The sequence below is a fragment of the Micropterus dolomieu genome, linkage group LG03 (assembly GCF_021292245.1).
Source record: "Micropterus dolomieu isolate WLL.071019.BEF.003 ecotype Adirondacks linkage group LG03, ASM2129224v1, whole genome shotgun sequence".
NCBI lineage: Eukaryota > Metazoa > Chordata > Actinopteri > Centrarchiformes > Centrarchidae > Micropterus > Micropterus dolomieu.
Window position 1 is genome coordinate 6116916 of NC_060152.1, and position 15146 is coordinate 6132061.

Consider the following 15146-nt stretch of genomic DNA (forward strand, 5'->3'; position numbering starts at 1 on the left):
TTTTTCTTCTGTTCTCTACTTGTTATAGTTACACAGTATTAGGGGTGTGGGCTGTATTAAAAGTATCCACTGTTCTCCCATGCTCTAACACACAGTAAAGATGAAATGTGTGCTGTTCTCACATTCTTCCTCTGTATGTACACATAAACAACAAGGCAGGGAAATATAAAAGGAATTTATTTTATTGTTTGGGTACATTATTGTTCAGTGTACATGCTCACATCTGAAACAAACTTTACGTGCTTGTTAACTCTCCCACCCCGCAGACATCTACACGTCAATACCGATTTATATTCATAGCGGCAAGTGCTATGTAGCTCCACATAGGGGACACAGGAAGTGACATATAACACCTTCATGCGGCGTCGGAACCGCGTAGGAAATTCACAGCCGCACCGGCAGAGCTCCAGAATATGCAACTCGGCCGGCTCACGCGCGGACGCGCTTACAAGTGCGAGGGCCCGCCCAACGCTGCTTGCAGCTTTAATTTTATGTGGATTTTTTTTTCTTTTTGAACATGCTAAACTAATTACATCTCTCACCGTGTCTCCATTGTCTTACTGTTTAAATACGGAAGGGACTTGATTTGGTCACGTAGCGATAGTTGAATACGCCCCCCACCCAATTTTATTTATCATAAATTACAATAATAATCAGATACATACAGATAACCAATACAATGTCAGAGAGCCCATACATACCACATAAAATATCCATACACAAAAATACCTCTATGAACAAACATACATAAACTTTTTCCTTATCATTATCAGATAGCAAACAAATGTAGAAAAAGTGATAAAGACATAACGTTATAGAGAAGTAAACAAATGCAGCATACAAATTCATTATACAATAACAATAGACAATAGAGGATAAAGTGACCAATATAGTGTCAAGGAAGCTCATCAAATACACATCTATAAATCTGTGGCTTTTCTTATAGTTTATCAGGGAAGGGGATTTGAGAAGTGACATTAGTTGAAGTAAGTTGCTGATGTGTTGCCATTTTTTCATTATTAGTGGCAGTTAATTAATCATATGTGTTAGGTTGTGTTTGTGGGTGTATTACTCAACTACAAGTAGCAGCCTAGTCAATGCTATTCCTGAGGCTTTGACAAATCTGAAATAAACGACTGTTTCAATATTCTACTGTAACTGCTAATCTCTTTGTTGATAGTACAATTTCTCAGATGTGACAACTAAATTTTGAGGTCATTAATGACAAAAGAATGTTTTCCTCTTCCTTTGAAAATAAACATTTTGTCTCAAAGATTTTCAAGAGTGGACACCTTCAAAGTTCAAACGTGATTTCTATCATTTACGTTGTTTCCTCAAATGAAAGAGGTTCATTTCAAAACAATTAATGATATTTTTCAATGCAATGAATTTTTAAGAGTAAGATTTAGCTAATTAATATTTCAATATATGTAGGCTACATTTTGAAAATATGAACATCTTTTCTATCGCTGTAATATTGTTTTGGGATAGAATATATGATTGGTTAGGTGCAAAGAATGTAATGCCTGGTTTTGATTACCATGATGTTATGTTTGGTTGTTTTGTGGAAAATAAAGACATTGAGTTCATCTGTAATAATATTTTATTATAGCCTATAAGTCTAGATTTTTTTTAAAGTTGCCAAAAGTTTTCTAGCATTTACTAATGACTTGAAGAATTTTTTTTCATTCATTTAAAAAGCCTTAGTGCCTCAAGACTTTCTCAGTTACTTACATTGTATTTTGATTAAAATCCCTTAATATATGTTATTTTTTATATATTCATGTTTGTTAAATTTATTTATTTTAGTTTTAGTTTTTGGTTAAGTTGTTTGCTGCTTAGAATTAATTTAATTCGTGTAACATTACAAAAGATACCTGTTATTTGACTAATTATTTGTCAATAAAGACAGAAAAGGGAGAGAAAAAAACGGAATACTAAAAGCGTCTGTTGTATCCATGGCAACCACAACGCTCTAACACTGCTCACTCTGATTGGTTGAAAATGCAGTTAAACTGAGCATTGTTGTTTCTTATTTGTTAATGTAGTGGCGTCTGCTGTTTCAAGAATAAAAACTATTCCGCCTATATCTCCGACTAAGGACATTTAATGAAGTTAAATTCGTATTTAGTAGTTCAAATTAACTGTCTCCTGCGAGTTTGCGATGCTGGTGGAAGGGTAAGAGACCTTTGACTTGTCCATTTTAAACTGACAGTTCACCTATGGCAAACAAGACCAGCTCAGTTCAACTGCGAACTTTAGCCAAATGAGTAGTTTAGCTAACCATCTTATCACAGAAGTTAGCACTGTTTCCTGTAGTATTTTTAAATATACAATATATATATTATATAAAAGAAAGCTAAATGTCACTATGTGCCAAAAATGTCTAAAGTTGAACCGCAGCTTACCTCATGGAAACAAAGGGGAACACTGAAAATGTCCAATCCAGTTAAAAAAGTGAGACAAGGAGAAATATTGTCCTTGAAATCCAGAGGAATCCAGAGCAAGTAAGCTGGGTCATTACCTCCTCACAGTTATTTAATAGTCTGTTACATAATTTAAAATGAATTTTACTGATATGAAAACAACAACAACAGCAAATCAACTGATAAGCCTGTTTTCTAGGGCATCTCATGATCTTAGGAGACTTCAGTCCCTGCTTGCCAAAAGCAGCCCCAGACAAGAGGTGAATAACAACCAATGACGCCACACTTAGGCAAAGTGTCTAGACATTTTGATAATGATACAAACCAACTCATACTTCTTCAGTTTTGTATATATGTTGTGCTATGAGACTCCCTGTGTTGCAGGTGGCAGCGTTGAGTCACAGTAAAGCACGTAGCCATGGAGCCAGCAGATCACAAGGCCTGCAACCCCCGAAGGACATCAACAGACCCAGGAGTGACAGCGACATCACCGGTGAAGCCTCTGAACTGGAAAAATTCAGGTTTTCTATCAAAATTTTATCTTTTTTTATCCTTATCATCTTAAATTCATTCTTAGGAGCGCAAAACACAGTGAACAGACTGCTATTCTATTTAAGCCTATCTCAAACTAGTTCACTTTACATGTCTGTGTCCAAATTTCTCTTGTCCATTTGTATGTAACTGAATAATTGCTCCATTTGTCCACATGTTCAGTATTTACCTCTTTACGTCCCATATTTACCTCATGAATATTCAGATGGGCTTCCTATAGTATCTATGCCGATATAATACAGATACAAAACAACCCTTTTTTCTATATCTTACTTTGAGAAATATAAATCTTAAATTGTTTTTTCATTTAATAAAATACAGCAAACGTCTCTAATGTTAAACTGAAACTAACTGAAAACAGAAGGATGTTGTACATCTGTAAAGTAAAATGCCTGGAATTGGCAAAATTTTGATTCAAATCAGGAAATATGTTATCAGAGAATAAGTAAAGAAGATTACGAATCTGGACAGACATTGTATGCCTGTTTTCTGTTCTTGACAGTTTTTGACACACGCAATGAGTAACAAAAACTGGAAAAAAAAAAAAGTAATGAAAAAAAGACACATTTTGGCCAGATATCCAGCCCAGTCAGAATATGGTTGTGTAGAAAACACAGGTGAGAGTGAGGAAAATATTGATCTCCTACATCCATGATACAAACTGTATTATATTGTACTAGTAGTTTGACATAAATTATGGGCCGTTAAGCAGACCCTGTCACATTCAGTAGTTTTGGAGGATAGAATTACAGAAGTTGATGAATTGTGGTTTTTTTTGGCTGATCATTCATTATATTATATTCGTTTCTTTTAAGAATCAAATACAGTTTGTACAGTTTTGGACCTAATTTTAGATGCGTTCATTTTTCAGCATCACATACAGCGACCAAAGATGTTTCAGCAGCCACCCACTTCATACGCTGTTCTCTGACATCCTTGCATCTTTGATAAAAAACCGACTCTGCAGGTAAAATATCCTTGAAATACTGTAGCATTTCTTTTCTTGTCTCACACAAGGCTTACGTTACTGACAATATTTATTCCTTCTATAGTGAATGGATTGACCATGCACCACCTGAATCTGTGCTTAGAGTTCTCATCTGCCTACGAATTTTGATCAGAGATCCCCACCATCAGGTGCGACTTGAAAGAATATGTTAATTATGTATTGTATGAATATTGTATAAAAAAGTAAAATGCCTCTTTTAATTGTTTTCTTTTAGAGAATCCTACATCAGCTCCAAGGCATCAATTTACTTGCCAAGGTAAATGTTCTATAAGATTTTCCTCACATGCCTTAATAGGCTGTGTTTTGTGATTTACCCTTGTATATCTCCTGTCATCCTCATCGCTGCTCCATTTCTCTTTTAGTATATGGAGTGTGTCACTGACATGTACATATCATGTGGCGAGCAGGTCTTTGCTGTGCAGAAGCTGGTCACAATGACCTGTGAGTAATCTGAAGGCAATATCAAGACAGGATAATATGACAAATTAGACATATAATATGAGTCTTGTGTACGTCTTCATCAACGCTGCCTTTGCTGATTGCTCTGCAGACATGTTTCAGAAGCTGTCTGCCGATGAAAATCAAAGGGTCTGGGTCATCAAGAGCGGTGCTCACAGGGTAAGGGTTAAGTTGTGATGAGGTTATCTGTGATGATGTGCTGTTTGTTTTCAAATCAAATCATGTTTGAGCCAAACCTATGCCATAGCAGGAAGTCATTCTTGTTGGTGCATTGGAGTAATGCACTACTGGTTATTCCCTACTTGCTGTACAGACAATACTGAATGTATTTGTGTTGGATACAGCAGAGTTATAATAAATATATTTGTTTTTAATTATGCTGAGTGGTAGCAAATATTTTAAATCTCTCTTATGCAGTTATTGTACTTTGTAGGAAAAAAAAATGTGTCTCTGATTAAGTAAACCATTTCTAGACCCTTGTGAAGCTCCTCTCCACAACAGATAGGAGTGTGCTGCTGGGAGCCCTGCTAGCACTCACTACTTTGGCTGAGAGGTGAGCAAATGCTAAAACATTTAATGCATTAAATACATTTATTATTTCATCGGTTGCAAGCCATTTCTTTCTGCAGCCCAGAATGCAAGGAGGAGATTGGCAAGCTGCCAATAGTGGAGAGCCTACTTGTAATACTGCAGGAATATGATCTGCTGTCAAAGAGGTTAGCAATCACTTCTTTGTTAATGTATTCGTCATGGTCAGATAAAATGTTGCGTCTTCTCCCGTGGGGACCTTCCGTAATTCATTAGTGCTGATAAAATACCCAAAACTAGACAAACAAATGAAGTTACTGCACCCCGTCTCATCTTAGCTCGTCTCGTGCTATCTTATCAGATTGTACACAGACACATTACTTTTGCTGTTCACGGCACTATTTTAATGGACACAGAACTTTTTTAAAGTTCAGCTACAAAGTCATTTATAAGGTTTAAAACAAGAAATTAACAGCAAACACAATTAAAACATGGACCTAGAGTGAACTTGATGTTTCCTCCAGAATTAGTGCGGAGCTGCTGAGACTCCTGTCCCCGGTGCGGCAGGTGAGGGACCAGGTGAGGGAGCTGGAGGGTCTGCCGGTGCTGCTGAGCCTGCTGTACGGCCAGCACCTGAAGCTGCTGTGGAGCGTCACCTGGGTCCTGGTCCAGCTTTGCGAGGATGCTGATACTAGGACAGAAATCCGGAGCTGGGGCGGGGTACAGCAGCTTCTCCGGCTACTCAACAGGTGAGTGTCTTACAGTGTGTTTCAACCAAAACCTTTTACTTTTGTTAACCATACTCATCTGTACTTTTCTTTCCCTGAAAATGCACTGGTCAAAGCTACAGCAGGTGCTTTTCTATCCACATTGAAGTGATTTGTGGTTTAAAAGGTCACTCCAGAGATTTAGTATTGCATTTCCATAAACTTGCGCCAAAAATTATGATGTAAATCAAAGTGACACAGGCTAAGATATGCAGACATTTTGTTTATAGTATAGGTCAAGCTCCAAAGACAATAGATCCTACATTTGATTTCTATGTGTTGCTATTTCTGGTTTTCAAAACTAGCTTTATGGCTTTTTCCCCCTCTTTTTCAAACAAAAGATCCCCCAGTTTAACCTCTCAGTATTTTAAGAGCTAATGATGGAAGATGCAACTACAACTGAGTAACCAGCATCACAACACATTTCAGTTATAAAGCTTCGTTTTCAGGCAAAAACAAATGACAAAGATGTACAGATTTTTACAGATTTTAGTATCATGACATACAAAATAACTCTTACAGTAACAGCCAGTACGTCTCTGACCGCTCGTCCATCCAGACGCTCTCCAGCGCAAATGCAGCCGGACGCATCCAGAGAGAACACATCAGAGAGGAGCTAAGCATGCAGGAGGAGGTGGACAAACTTATGGCCTTGCAGTCAGGTCAGAGACTAAACAACTTATCAGTCATTTGCAGTCTTATCAGTTGCTGAGAATGTAAACTGTTTTTTCCTGAAGTAACAATCCGACCACTGAGACTGAGAATGTAACTATGATTTTGTAGGAAATGTGTGTAAATTTTATGTTTCTTAATGACACCACTACAAAGTAGTAGGGGAGTGAGTTGTTAATGTTCTCAGCTGTGCATTGGACTGTCTGAGACTATAAGAATGCATATATGAAATCTTAGATTTTGTCATATTCCCTTTAATCCCTTTTCCAGCCTGCTGTACGGTTCTGACTGAGCTTAGTCTGGATGACACATCTGCTCACCACATTGTGCAGGTAAGGAAAAGTCTTCACTCAGTAAGCAGGACAGGAACGGAATTTAGATCAAATTACTATAAATCAACATAGCATCAATTCATGTTACCATTCTTTTCTTAGGAAAATGGGGTCTATATAATCACAAAGTTGATTTTACCACAAAACACTGGACCAAAGGTCACATTTTTACAGGTATATGGCTTCATACAGTATCAGCTCAAATGAAATAACATTATAATGTAAATGATGAAGAACTTTAACTACCAGAAAGTTAGCTAAACTTATTTTAAATGTGTTTGCATATTGGCAGTGCTATGCATTTCGGACCCTCCGGTTTCTCTTCAGCGTGGAAAGAAACAGGCATATGTTTAAGAGGTGATGTTTCATACATTAAAGAAGGAAGACACCAAGTTAATTTCATGCATAAATTGGTTCAGTTTGGCTACAGTTGGCTTTCTGTTTTGGGAAAAATCTCTTCAGATGTTCTCCAGTGCTGTTATGTAATCTTTTTTATCCATTTCAGACTCTTTCCCACAGACCTCTTTGAGTTGTTTATTGATGTTGGACATTATGTACGGGATCTCACTGCCTATGATGGACTGCAAACCAGAGTTTCACTCTACACTGTAAGAAAGCAGATCCTAATGGATTCATCTGTCTACTCAGCTGGCTTTAGGCTGTAAAATAAAAAGAAATATTAATAAATAAAATAAAAATCGAGAACTATTATTATCCTTACAAATGGCTGGATTGTGGTGTGTTTTGTAATGCAGGAAGAGGAACTGGACAGTCTAAGAGAGAGCATCGAGGCTGTGGACCAGAACCGACCTCCCCGTAAAGTCATCAACGGTTACTCCATACTGGACCATCTGGGTACTGGGGCCTTTGGAAGCGTCTTTAAGGTACAAGGAACATCCTCTAAATTGACAGCATCTGATGTCAGAAGTGTTGGTATTTGCTTCTTTGTGACCTCATGCTTCAGGTTTTTCACATAAAATTTCACCGGTTCCAATTAATATATATTCAGGTCCAAAAGCAGAGTGGCCAGAACCTCCTGGCTTTGAAGGAGGTGAACCTCCATAACCCGGCGTTTGGCAAAGACAAGAAGTCCAGAGACAGTAATGTGGAGAAAATCATGTCTGAACTCACGATCGTCAAAGAACAGGCACAGAGTTTTAATTTTAATCAGTGAAAATCAATTTAAAAGCATGCTATCTGAACAACTGAGCCATATTTATTGTTCCTTGGTTTTTGTTCTCTAGATGACACACCCGAATATTGTTAAATATTACAAGACATTTTTGGAAGGTGAGGATAATTATTTTTACTGGCCATTTCAGCCCCCAGCTATTGTTAGGAAGGAATACAACAAGGATTCAAAGCCAAAAACCCTAATTACACTGTTCTAGGTGACAAGCTGTACATTGTGATGGAGCTGATTGAGGGAGTGCCGCTGGCTGAACATTTTAACTCTCTGAAGGAGAAGCAGCAGCAGTTCACAGAAGACAGAATTTGGAATATATTCATACAGGTAACAACTCTTGGACTTCTTTGGGTAAGTATTGGCATTATATGAATGTTAATTTCCCATGTCTTGGGAAAGGTCATTTCATTTGGGTAGTCCCAATGTTAATACATTTATGGGACAACACAATGTTGCTTGCCTATTTCTATCTCAACTATGTAACCATAACCCATTTCATCCAGATTGAATTTAAACCCAGACACTAAATACCCATAAATAACAGGCCCCAGTGTTGTGACAATAACTGGAAGCTGCACAGACACATTATTGATACCTTATAGTAAGTTAAGTGACAGAAGAACAGTGATTCTTAATCAGGAGGGTACTTCTACATTGGCTAAAAATGATTATCATCTAATTGTATTTAAAGTATCGAGAAAAAAAAATTGCCACAGTGGCTAATACATTTCTATTTGTGTATACAAAATTATTAAATTGCTAATGCTGATAAGTAGCACTTTATTGTAGCTGATCGAGGTGGAGTTAGTTTTAACTACTGTAAATAATTTCCGTTGTCAGGAGAGTCTCTCCAAAGTCCCACTTAATTACAAATTAATATATCTTGAACATGTCCCCTCAGATGTGTCTAGCGTTGAGGTACCTGCACAAGGAAAAGAGAATAGTCCACCGCGACCTCACACCAAACAACATCATGCTGGGGGAAAAGGACAAAGTCACTATCAGTGTGTGTCAATTTACAGTTTACCACAAATCTGCGTTTATCACTGTCCCTGTCTTTTATCCAAAGATAAAAGTTTAACCTGTTTCTTTCTTCTACTTGAAGCTGATTTCGGCCTCGCTAAGCAGAAACAGGAGAACAGCAAGCTAACGTCAGTGGTCGGCACCATCCTTTACTCCTGGTGAGGAAATTCATTCTGAGCATATCTCAAAACCCAAACTCTCTCACAGAAAATGTGTTTTGGGTAAACCAACCCTTTAAGGTAGTATCGCAGAGCTGTTATATTTTATCATGTACGTATTATTACAGCCTGTCAGCATCTTAGAGAAACAGCAAATACTGCAGCTCATGCGTGTTTATGGTCTTAACAACATCTGTGGATGCGTGTGTGTGTTTTTGTGTTTGTGAGAATTGATTTGAGTTGTAGAACATTTTTGGAAAGTGGTAAATTTACTGTCCACACTTTGTCAGTGAGCTTCTTTTTAGGGATTTAGGTTAGGGTTGGATACTAGGAAATCCGTTGTTGTTGTTAACGTATGAGTGTTTTTCATAAATTAACACGTACAATCATTTGTGTGTGTGTGTGTGTATGTGTTAGTCCAGAGGTGGTGAAGAACGAGCCATACGGAGAGAAAGCTGACGTCTGGGCTTTGGGCTGTATCCTTTACCAGATGGCCAGTTTAAAGCCTCCGTTCAACAGCAGCAACATGCTGTCGCTGGCCAGCAAGGTTACATAAATACAAACACACACACACTCTGGACATAAAATGTTTTTTTCTCTGTAGACTGTATTTGTTCCTTGCTTCTTATTCTGTGCTGGTAGATCGTGGAGGCCGTCTATGAGCCGATTGAAGAGGGAGCTTTCTCAGAGAGAGTCACAGACATGATCAGATGGTGAGACTTTGTTTTGCAATTATTGATGTTGATGTATTGTTTCATCTGCAGAGGGTGTCTTACTGAACCCTTAAATTCAAGAGTATTTCGGACAGTAGCGTCACTACCATTTCACATTACTGGCAATCTTTTACATTCACTGGTGATTAACAGACTTTTATTCTTCTCAGGGTTATTATTTTAAACTCACAGGGTGATTGTGCTTTACCTATTCAATTTATTAGAGTTTAAAATAACTATTAAGGCAATTAAAATTCACTTTAAATAACTACCTTGTCTTGCATAGTTGTCCATGATATATATTTTATCACATTTATAATATTATTTTTGTGTTTTTATTATTATAGATTAAAAGTAATTTAACATTAAAGTCACTCATTCCTCTAACATACTCATGGATATATTTTGTTACGGGACGTCCTGTCAGGTGTTTGAGTCCAGATGCAGACCAGCGCCCGGACATTGTGGCCGTCAGCTCCAGGATCTCCGACCTCATGATGAAGCTGATGGACAGCCTCTACACTTCCCAGAATGCACTAGAAAGGAGAGCAGAGAGAGAGAGGAAACGAGCACAGAAGTACTTCCTGGAAAGGCACAAAAGCAGGACGAACTGCTGTTTCTCAAACCTCTCTCAGGTAAAGTACATTTTGAAAATGGAAAGGACGTCTCTGGGGAGTATGCAGATTACATTTATTGTTGTACAAGGTTACTAAGAAATTCTGTAATAGTTGGTGCAAATGTTATTTTTGTTTGTGTTTAGTTTATGACCTGCAGGTTTTTTAAATAAGTGCTGCACTTTTCTCGCAGGAAAATCCCTTAATGAATACTGAATCTCCAACGCCACACTCTTCTGCAGCCTGCAGGTCAAACCACAGCGAGCAGAATGTTAGTCAAGGTGACACGGTTTCATACTGCACAGAATTTAACAAGGCTGGGTGAATGATTTGAAAAGCTAAATGATTACATATTATAATTAAAATGTAAATAATTATGTGTGTGTTTTTATATGATGCCTCAGATGGTGATGTTGAACCATCCGATACCAAAATCGACACCACCGCAGGACAACACTATGGTCAGTTCTCTGCCAGTTGTGAGAAAAAATCACCATGAGGTTTGGTAGCATTAGTATTTTATTTTTACTTAGGGAACATTCACATAACAAGTATGTTTTCCTGTAATAACTAAGTCATTGTAAACAAGTGGAGGCAATCTGGGATTTGAACTGACAGCCTTGCAGTAGCCATGGACAGTCTTTTAAAGCTAGAAGTTACTATTTGTCACTTGTCCCTGCTCAAGTTTTTTAGATTGGTTAGTTCACTGTGTTGTGGATTTTCTCTGATAACCAAGATTTGTTCTTTTGGCTGTTTTTTGTGTTTTGATCAAAGGATTAAAGTCCAGTGCCTGTGTTACACCTGACCAAACTCTGTCTGTGTAAGTGAAACATCTCACATTACCTATTTCTGTGAGGTTAATGGAAAATGTATATTTACTGGACACAGTATCATAATTTAGTAATGTAAAAAGCAGTTATACGTACTGTACATAAATAAATCTAAATGGCGGCCAATGTTTGTTGATGCACGAATACCCAGACAAAAACAATTTATCCATATCTGACACAATTCATTGACCTGCCTTTTCAATTTTCCTTCTCAGTGGGGATTATGCTGCTGCAAAGAGCAAATCAAGACCAGGTACCTTTTAAACCTAATATCACTGAATATGAGTCGATTACATGAACAAAACAACCTAAAGAGCATATGTAATAAAAGTTGGAAGTTATAAAAAGTCTCTTATAAAATTTGTCTTCCCTGTTAATTTAGTCTCAGTCACCTACGTGTTGTGGTTTTGCTCTTACCTCAGTGTCAGCAGGGCTCTGTGTATCCCAGAAGAAGGTTCGGCAGATTGATGATCCCATTCAGAGGCTCCTCGTGCAGCTGCACAAAATTATTCACATCACTCAGGTACAGTCATACAATAGTTTTTGTTAGGTCTTTTCAAAGTTCAGGTAAACGCTGTAGATACAATTCATCAGTCCAAATCCAAAGGTTCTGGTTTCATAGATTTTAATTGAATTTTAACAGGGTCAATCAATGTCACCTGTGACCTGCAAATCTACTGATTTTCATCCTCACATTAAGCTCACTCAGGTCTGATTTGTGACTGACAGCAGTGATAAAACCTGATTGTGAATATTAAATGTTGATATTAACTCAGATTGTCTTTCTTTCATCTCCAGCTTCCACCAACTCCGCACCACAACATCAAACGGCGGATCATTGAAAGATTTAAAAAGTCTCTGTTCCGCTATGGGAGCGATCCATACAACCTGAAGGTGGAGCTCAGCAAGGTCTGAGTCCAAATGTTTGTTTTGTCCGACCTACTGTCCAAAAACTGAAAGATATATTATCACGTAAGACAAAAAAAGAACAAATCCTTAAGAGAGAAGCTGGATCAAAGGGTTGTTTGCTTGAAAAATTACTTTAGCAACCTTTTCCTCAATCAAATAATCGATTAATCAGCTCATTTTAGCTCTAAACCATATGTAAATTAAGTTACTTAGTTGCATAACTGGGGAGGTCTGGTCTTATTTTTCTATTGTACTCTAACTATTTTTGCCTTTCTCTTGTTATATTTATTGTGACTTAGCACATAATTGGTTTATTTATGTCTGACAGTCTGATGTCACACATATCAGGCCACAGCATTATCTGATGTATTTCATATCCATGTTTATTGTTAGATAAAGAAGGAATTAATGCTTAAACTTGGGAACATGATCATACATTTTATTTATTTTTTCTCTTTCTCTCTCATGCTGAAACTAATTGTGAAATATTTGGGGAGAGTGTTGCAATTTTTTTGTAAGTCAATGGGAGGGTCCAAACAACATATTAGTGACACCAGGGGGGAGTGATGTTTGTACAGTCCCTGAGCAAAATGAGAAATGTTTCCCTGTAGCTCCTCCAGGCGTCTCCAGAGCTGATGGAGTTAGGCTCAGCAAGCTCAGATCGGTGGCCTCTGGTCCACCACTTCACGGGAGACCCCCATGCTGCTGACAGCACAGGTAAGAATTTTTGGCATTTAGTGATTTGATAGATTGTCATCAGGCTGATTCTGGTTGGTGAGCGAACATTAAGAAAATCAAGAGTAGTGACCACACCGTCAAATGTTGCAAATTCACATGTGGATATTTAGATTTTGATGCCAAAAATGTGCATCTTATTTCTCTCTGCTTCTGATAGGTGATAGCAGTCTGAAAGATGGAGTCACCTATCAGCAGATGCAGGTCGGTTTCTTTGGACAGAGCTAGGCCAGCTCTTTCCCTCTGCTTCCAGTCTTTATGCTAAGATAAGCTACCTGACTGCTGGCTATAGCATCATATTTAGAGAATAGAGAAATGAGAGTAGTATCAATCTAACTCATATGTAAGCATATATCGCAAAATGTCAAAATATCATCCTGTAATCAAGGAAGAATGAATCTTTTCTTCAATGTTCAGTTGTTTCAATGCTATGCATATGTATCATTCTTTAAGAGTAGGTGTCACTTTTGTTTTTCTCCTGCAGGATCTAGTATCTCATTTTTGAAAATCTTTTCCGCCTCACATAGAACGTCTTTCTGCTGAAAGTGAAGTGATTTCCTGCACAAATGTTCTTTTTCAGGGGATCATAGAGGAGCTGCTGGAGGAGAACAGCTATTATGAAGCAACACACAGCAGGTGACCTGGACATGGCTACATTTATATAGCACTTTTATCCAAAGCGCTTTACAAGGCTTTTGCTTACTCACCCAGGATGACCAACTACACAGCTGCCAGCCTGTATTTTACTATTGAGACAAACAATAGACAGATACCTAAAATTCAGTTATTATTAAAAGCCTAACTGTTTTCTGATCACCTATCCTTAGATGGGTCATGACTGTTTTCACAGTAAAACCATTATTATTTTTGTTTTAACAGCAGCATTCAGTTGCAGTACTGAGTACTGAGTTCAATTCAATTATTTTTTTAAGGTCAATTCTGACTGTAAAAAACCCATAATTTCTTGAATTCTATTAGTTGAATACTGTGGTTCAAATAATTATTATCTTTAATGTGTTTTGTGTTCATTTTAGGATCGCAGAGAAAAGAAATGACCAAGAAAACAAGTGACCCTCGTTCATGTTCATCCAAGATGTCACAGAAGCAGCAATTTATTCCACTATTCCACTATTTATTGGTCTTTAAACTATTGGACAACTTACTGCTGTTTGTTAGCAATTGTTGTGATAAGGCTGCAACTAAAGATTGTCATTATTGATTAATCTAGAGATCATTTCTTTCAAAAATCGTTTAGTCTTTCAAATTCCCGAAAACAGTGAAAAATGTCGATCACAGTTTCCGTGATCAAACTGACCATTTTGTTTCATTAACAATTCCAAATCAAAAGATATTGAATGTACGATCATATAGCAGCAAATCCTCAAAGTTGGAACTGGGGAATGTTTTGAGCATTTAGAACATTTTTGATTTAGGAATTTCTTAAATTATTCATTGATTGAGTTAAAAAATTTCTGATTAATCAATCTCTTTGGTGCTCAGGTATTGATTGTTTATACACACATGATGTGACTGTGAATCTCTAAAGATAATTTAATATATGTACACTGTAAGGTATATGCAAGTGCTTGTAATGAAGTTTGAAGTTGATATATATTTATTCTTCTCAGTTTAGCCCATGAGAAGCTTCTCACATCAAAGTGAACTGGTGTGTAACCTGCAAATACACAGAAACAACAGACTTGACCTCCAACAAAAAGCTTTTCATCTGTGAGGTTCAGCTTGTTTGAAACTTTCCGTTTTGTTGTTTCAGGTTTTGTCTGAGTTTAGCATTTTAAATTCTCAGGACCAGACTCAGTGGTTTGACTGTTTTAATGCCTCACTGCAGGACTGCACATCACAGCATGTGTTTCCAGTGGCTGCGAGCCAAAGCTGCTAAGCCATATTTCCTCCTTTACTTGACTTTTAAAAAGCTGATAAGAAACCCAACCCTTTTTCCACTTGTTGCTGTACTTTAACTTTAAATACTTTGTAAATGCACTCTAAAACGTCATCATTTTCATTATAATAAACATCTGAAATGTTCACTCTACTTTTCTATTAAGTTTTCTATAATTTTGAAGAGTGGAGGACAGCTGAAGGGATGCATTCTTTTGCACTTTGATCCAGAAGGGATTTGTCAGTAAGGAGTAACTATTTTCAAATGATAGATTATGATATTAAAGACACACTATTTAATGCAGACAATGTCCAGTTGTGATCATTTGTTACATTT

General features: G+C 37.3%; 1 protein-coding gene across 2 annotated transcripts; it reads left to right on the forward strand.

The window, feature by feature from the left end:
- The first annotated feature begins 1993 nt into the window (after positions 1 to 1993).
- Positions 1994 to 14963, forward strand: nek10 (NIMA-related kinase 10). 2 transcript variants are annotated; one of them, XM_046045951.1, is made up of 36 exons: positions 1994 to 2178; positions 2393 to 2507; positions 2626 to 2686; positions 2795 to 2947; positions 3850 to 3945; positions 4031 to 4115; positions 4202 to 4243; positions 4350 to 4428; positions 4538 to 4605; positions 4920 to 4999; positions 5076 to 5162; positions 5499 to 5723; positions 6264 to 6403; positions 6684 to 6745; positions 6848 to 6919; positions 7038 to 7102; positions 7251 to 7353; positions 7501 to 7629; positions 7755 to 7892; positions 7990 to 8035; positions 8137 to 8258; positions 8833 to 8935; positions 9037 to 9112; positions 9530 to 9659; positions 9755 to 9825; positions 10253 to 10460; positions 10633 to 10720; positions 10844 to 10900; positions 11214 to 11259; positions 11485 to 11522; positions 11692 to 11792; positions 12068 to 12178; positions 12790 to 12895; positions 13074 to 13117; positions 13494 to 13549; positions 13948 to 14963. In XM_046045951.1, the coding sequence occupies exons 3-36, from the start codon at positions 2634 to 2636 to the stop codon at positions 13982 to 13984; spliced, it is 3117 nt and encodes a 1038-aa protein (XP_045901907.1). In that variant the 5' UTR covers positions 1994 to 2178; positions 2393 to 2507; positions 2626 to 2633; the 3' UTR covers positions 13985 to 14963. The 2 variants fall into 2 exon arrangements, with proteins under 2 accessions (XP_045901907.1, XP_045901906.1); XM_046045950.1 differs by having other exon boundaries at positions 2811 to 2947.
- The last annotated feature ends 183 nt before the right edge of the window (positions 14964 to 15146 follow it).

Coding starts and splice junctions, on each gene's coding strand:
- nek10 (XM_046045950.1), top strand. CDS start 2,437: ATGTCCAATCCAGTTAAAAAAGTGAGACAAGGAGAAATATTGTCCTTG. Junction 11,260..11,484: donor CCTGACCAAACTCTGTCTGT/GTAAGTGAAACA, acceptor TTTCCTTCTCAG/TGGGGATTATGCTGCTGCAA. Junction 12,896..13,073: donor CCATGCTGCTGACAGCACAG/GTAAGAATTTTT, acceptor TGCTTCTGATAG/GTGATAGCAGTCTGAAAGAT.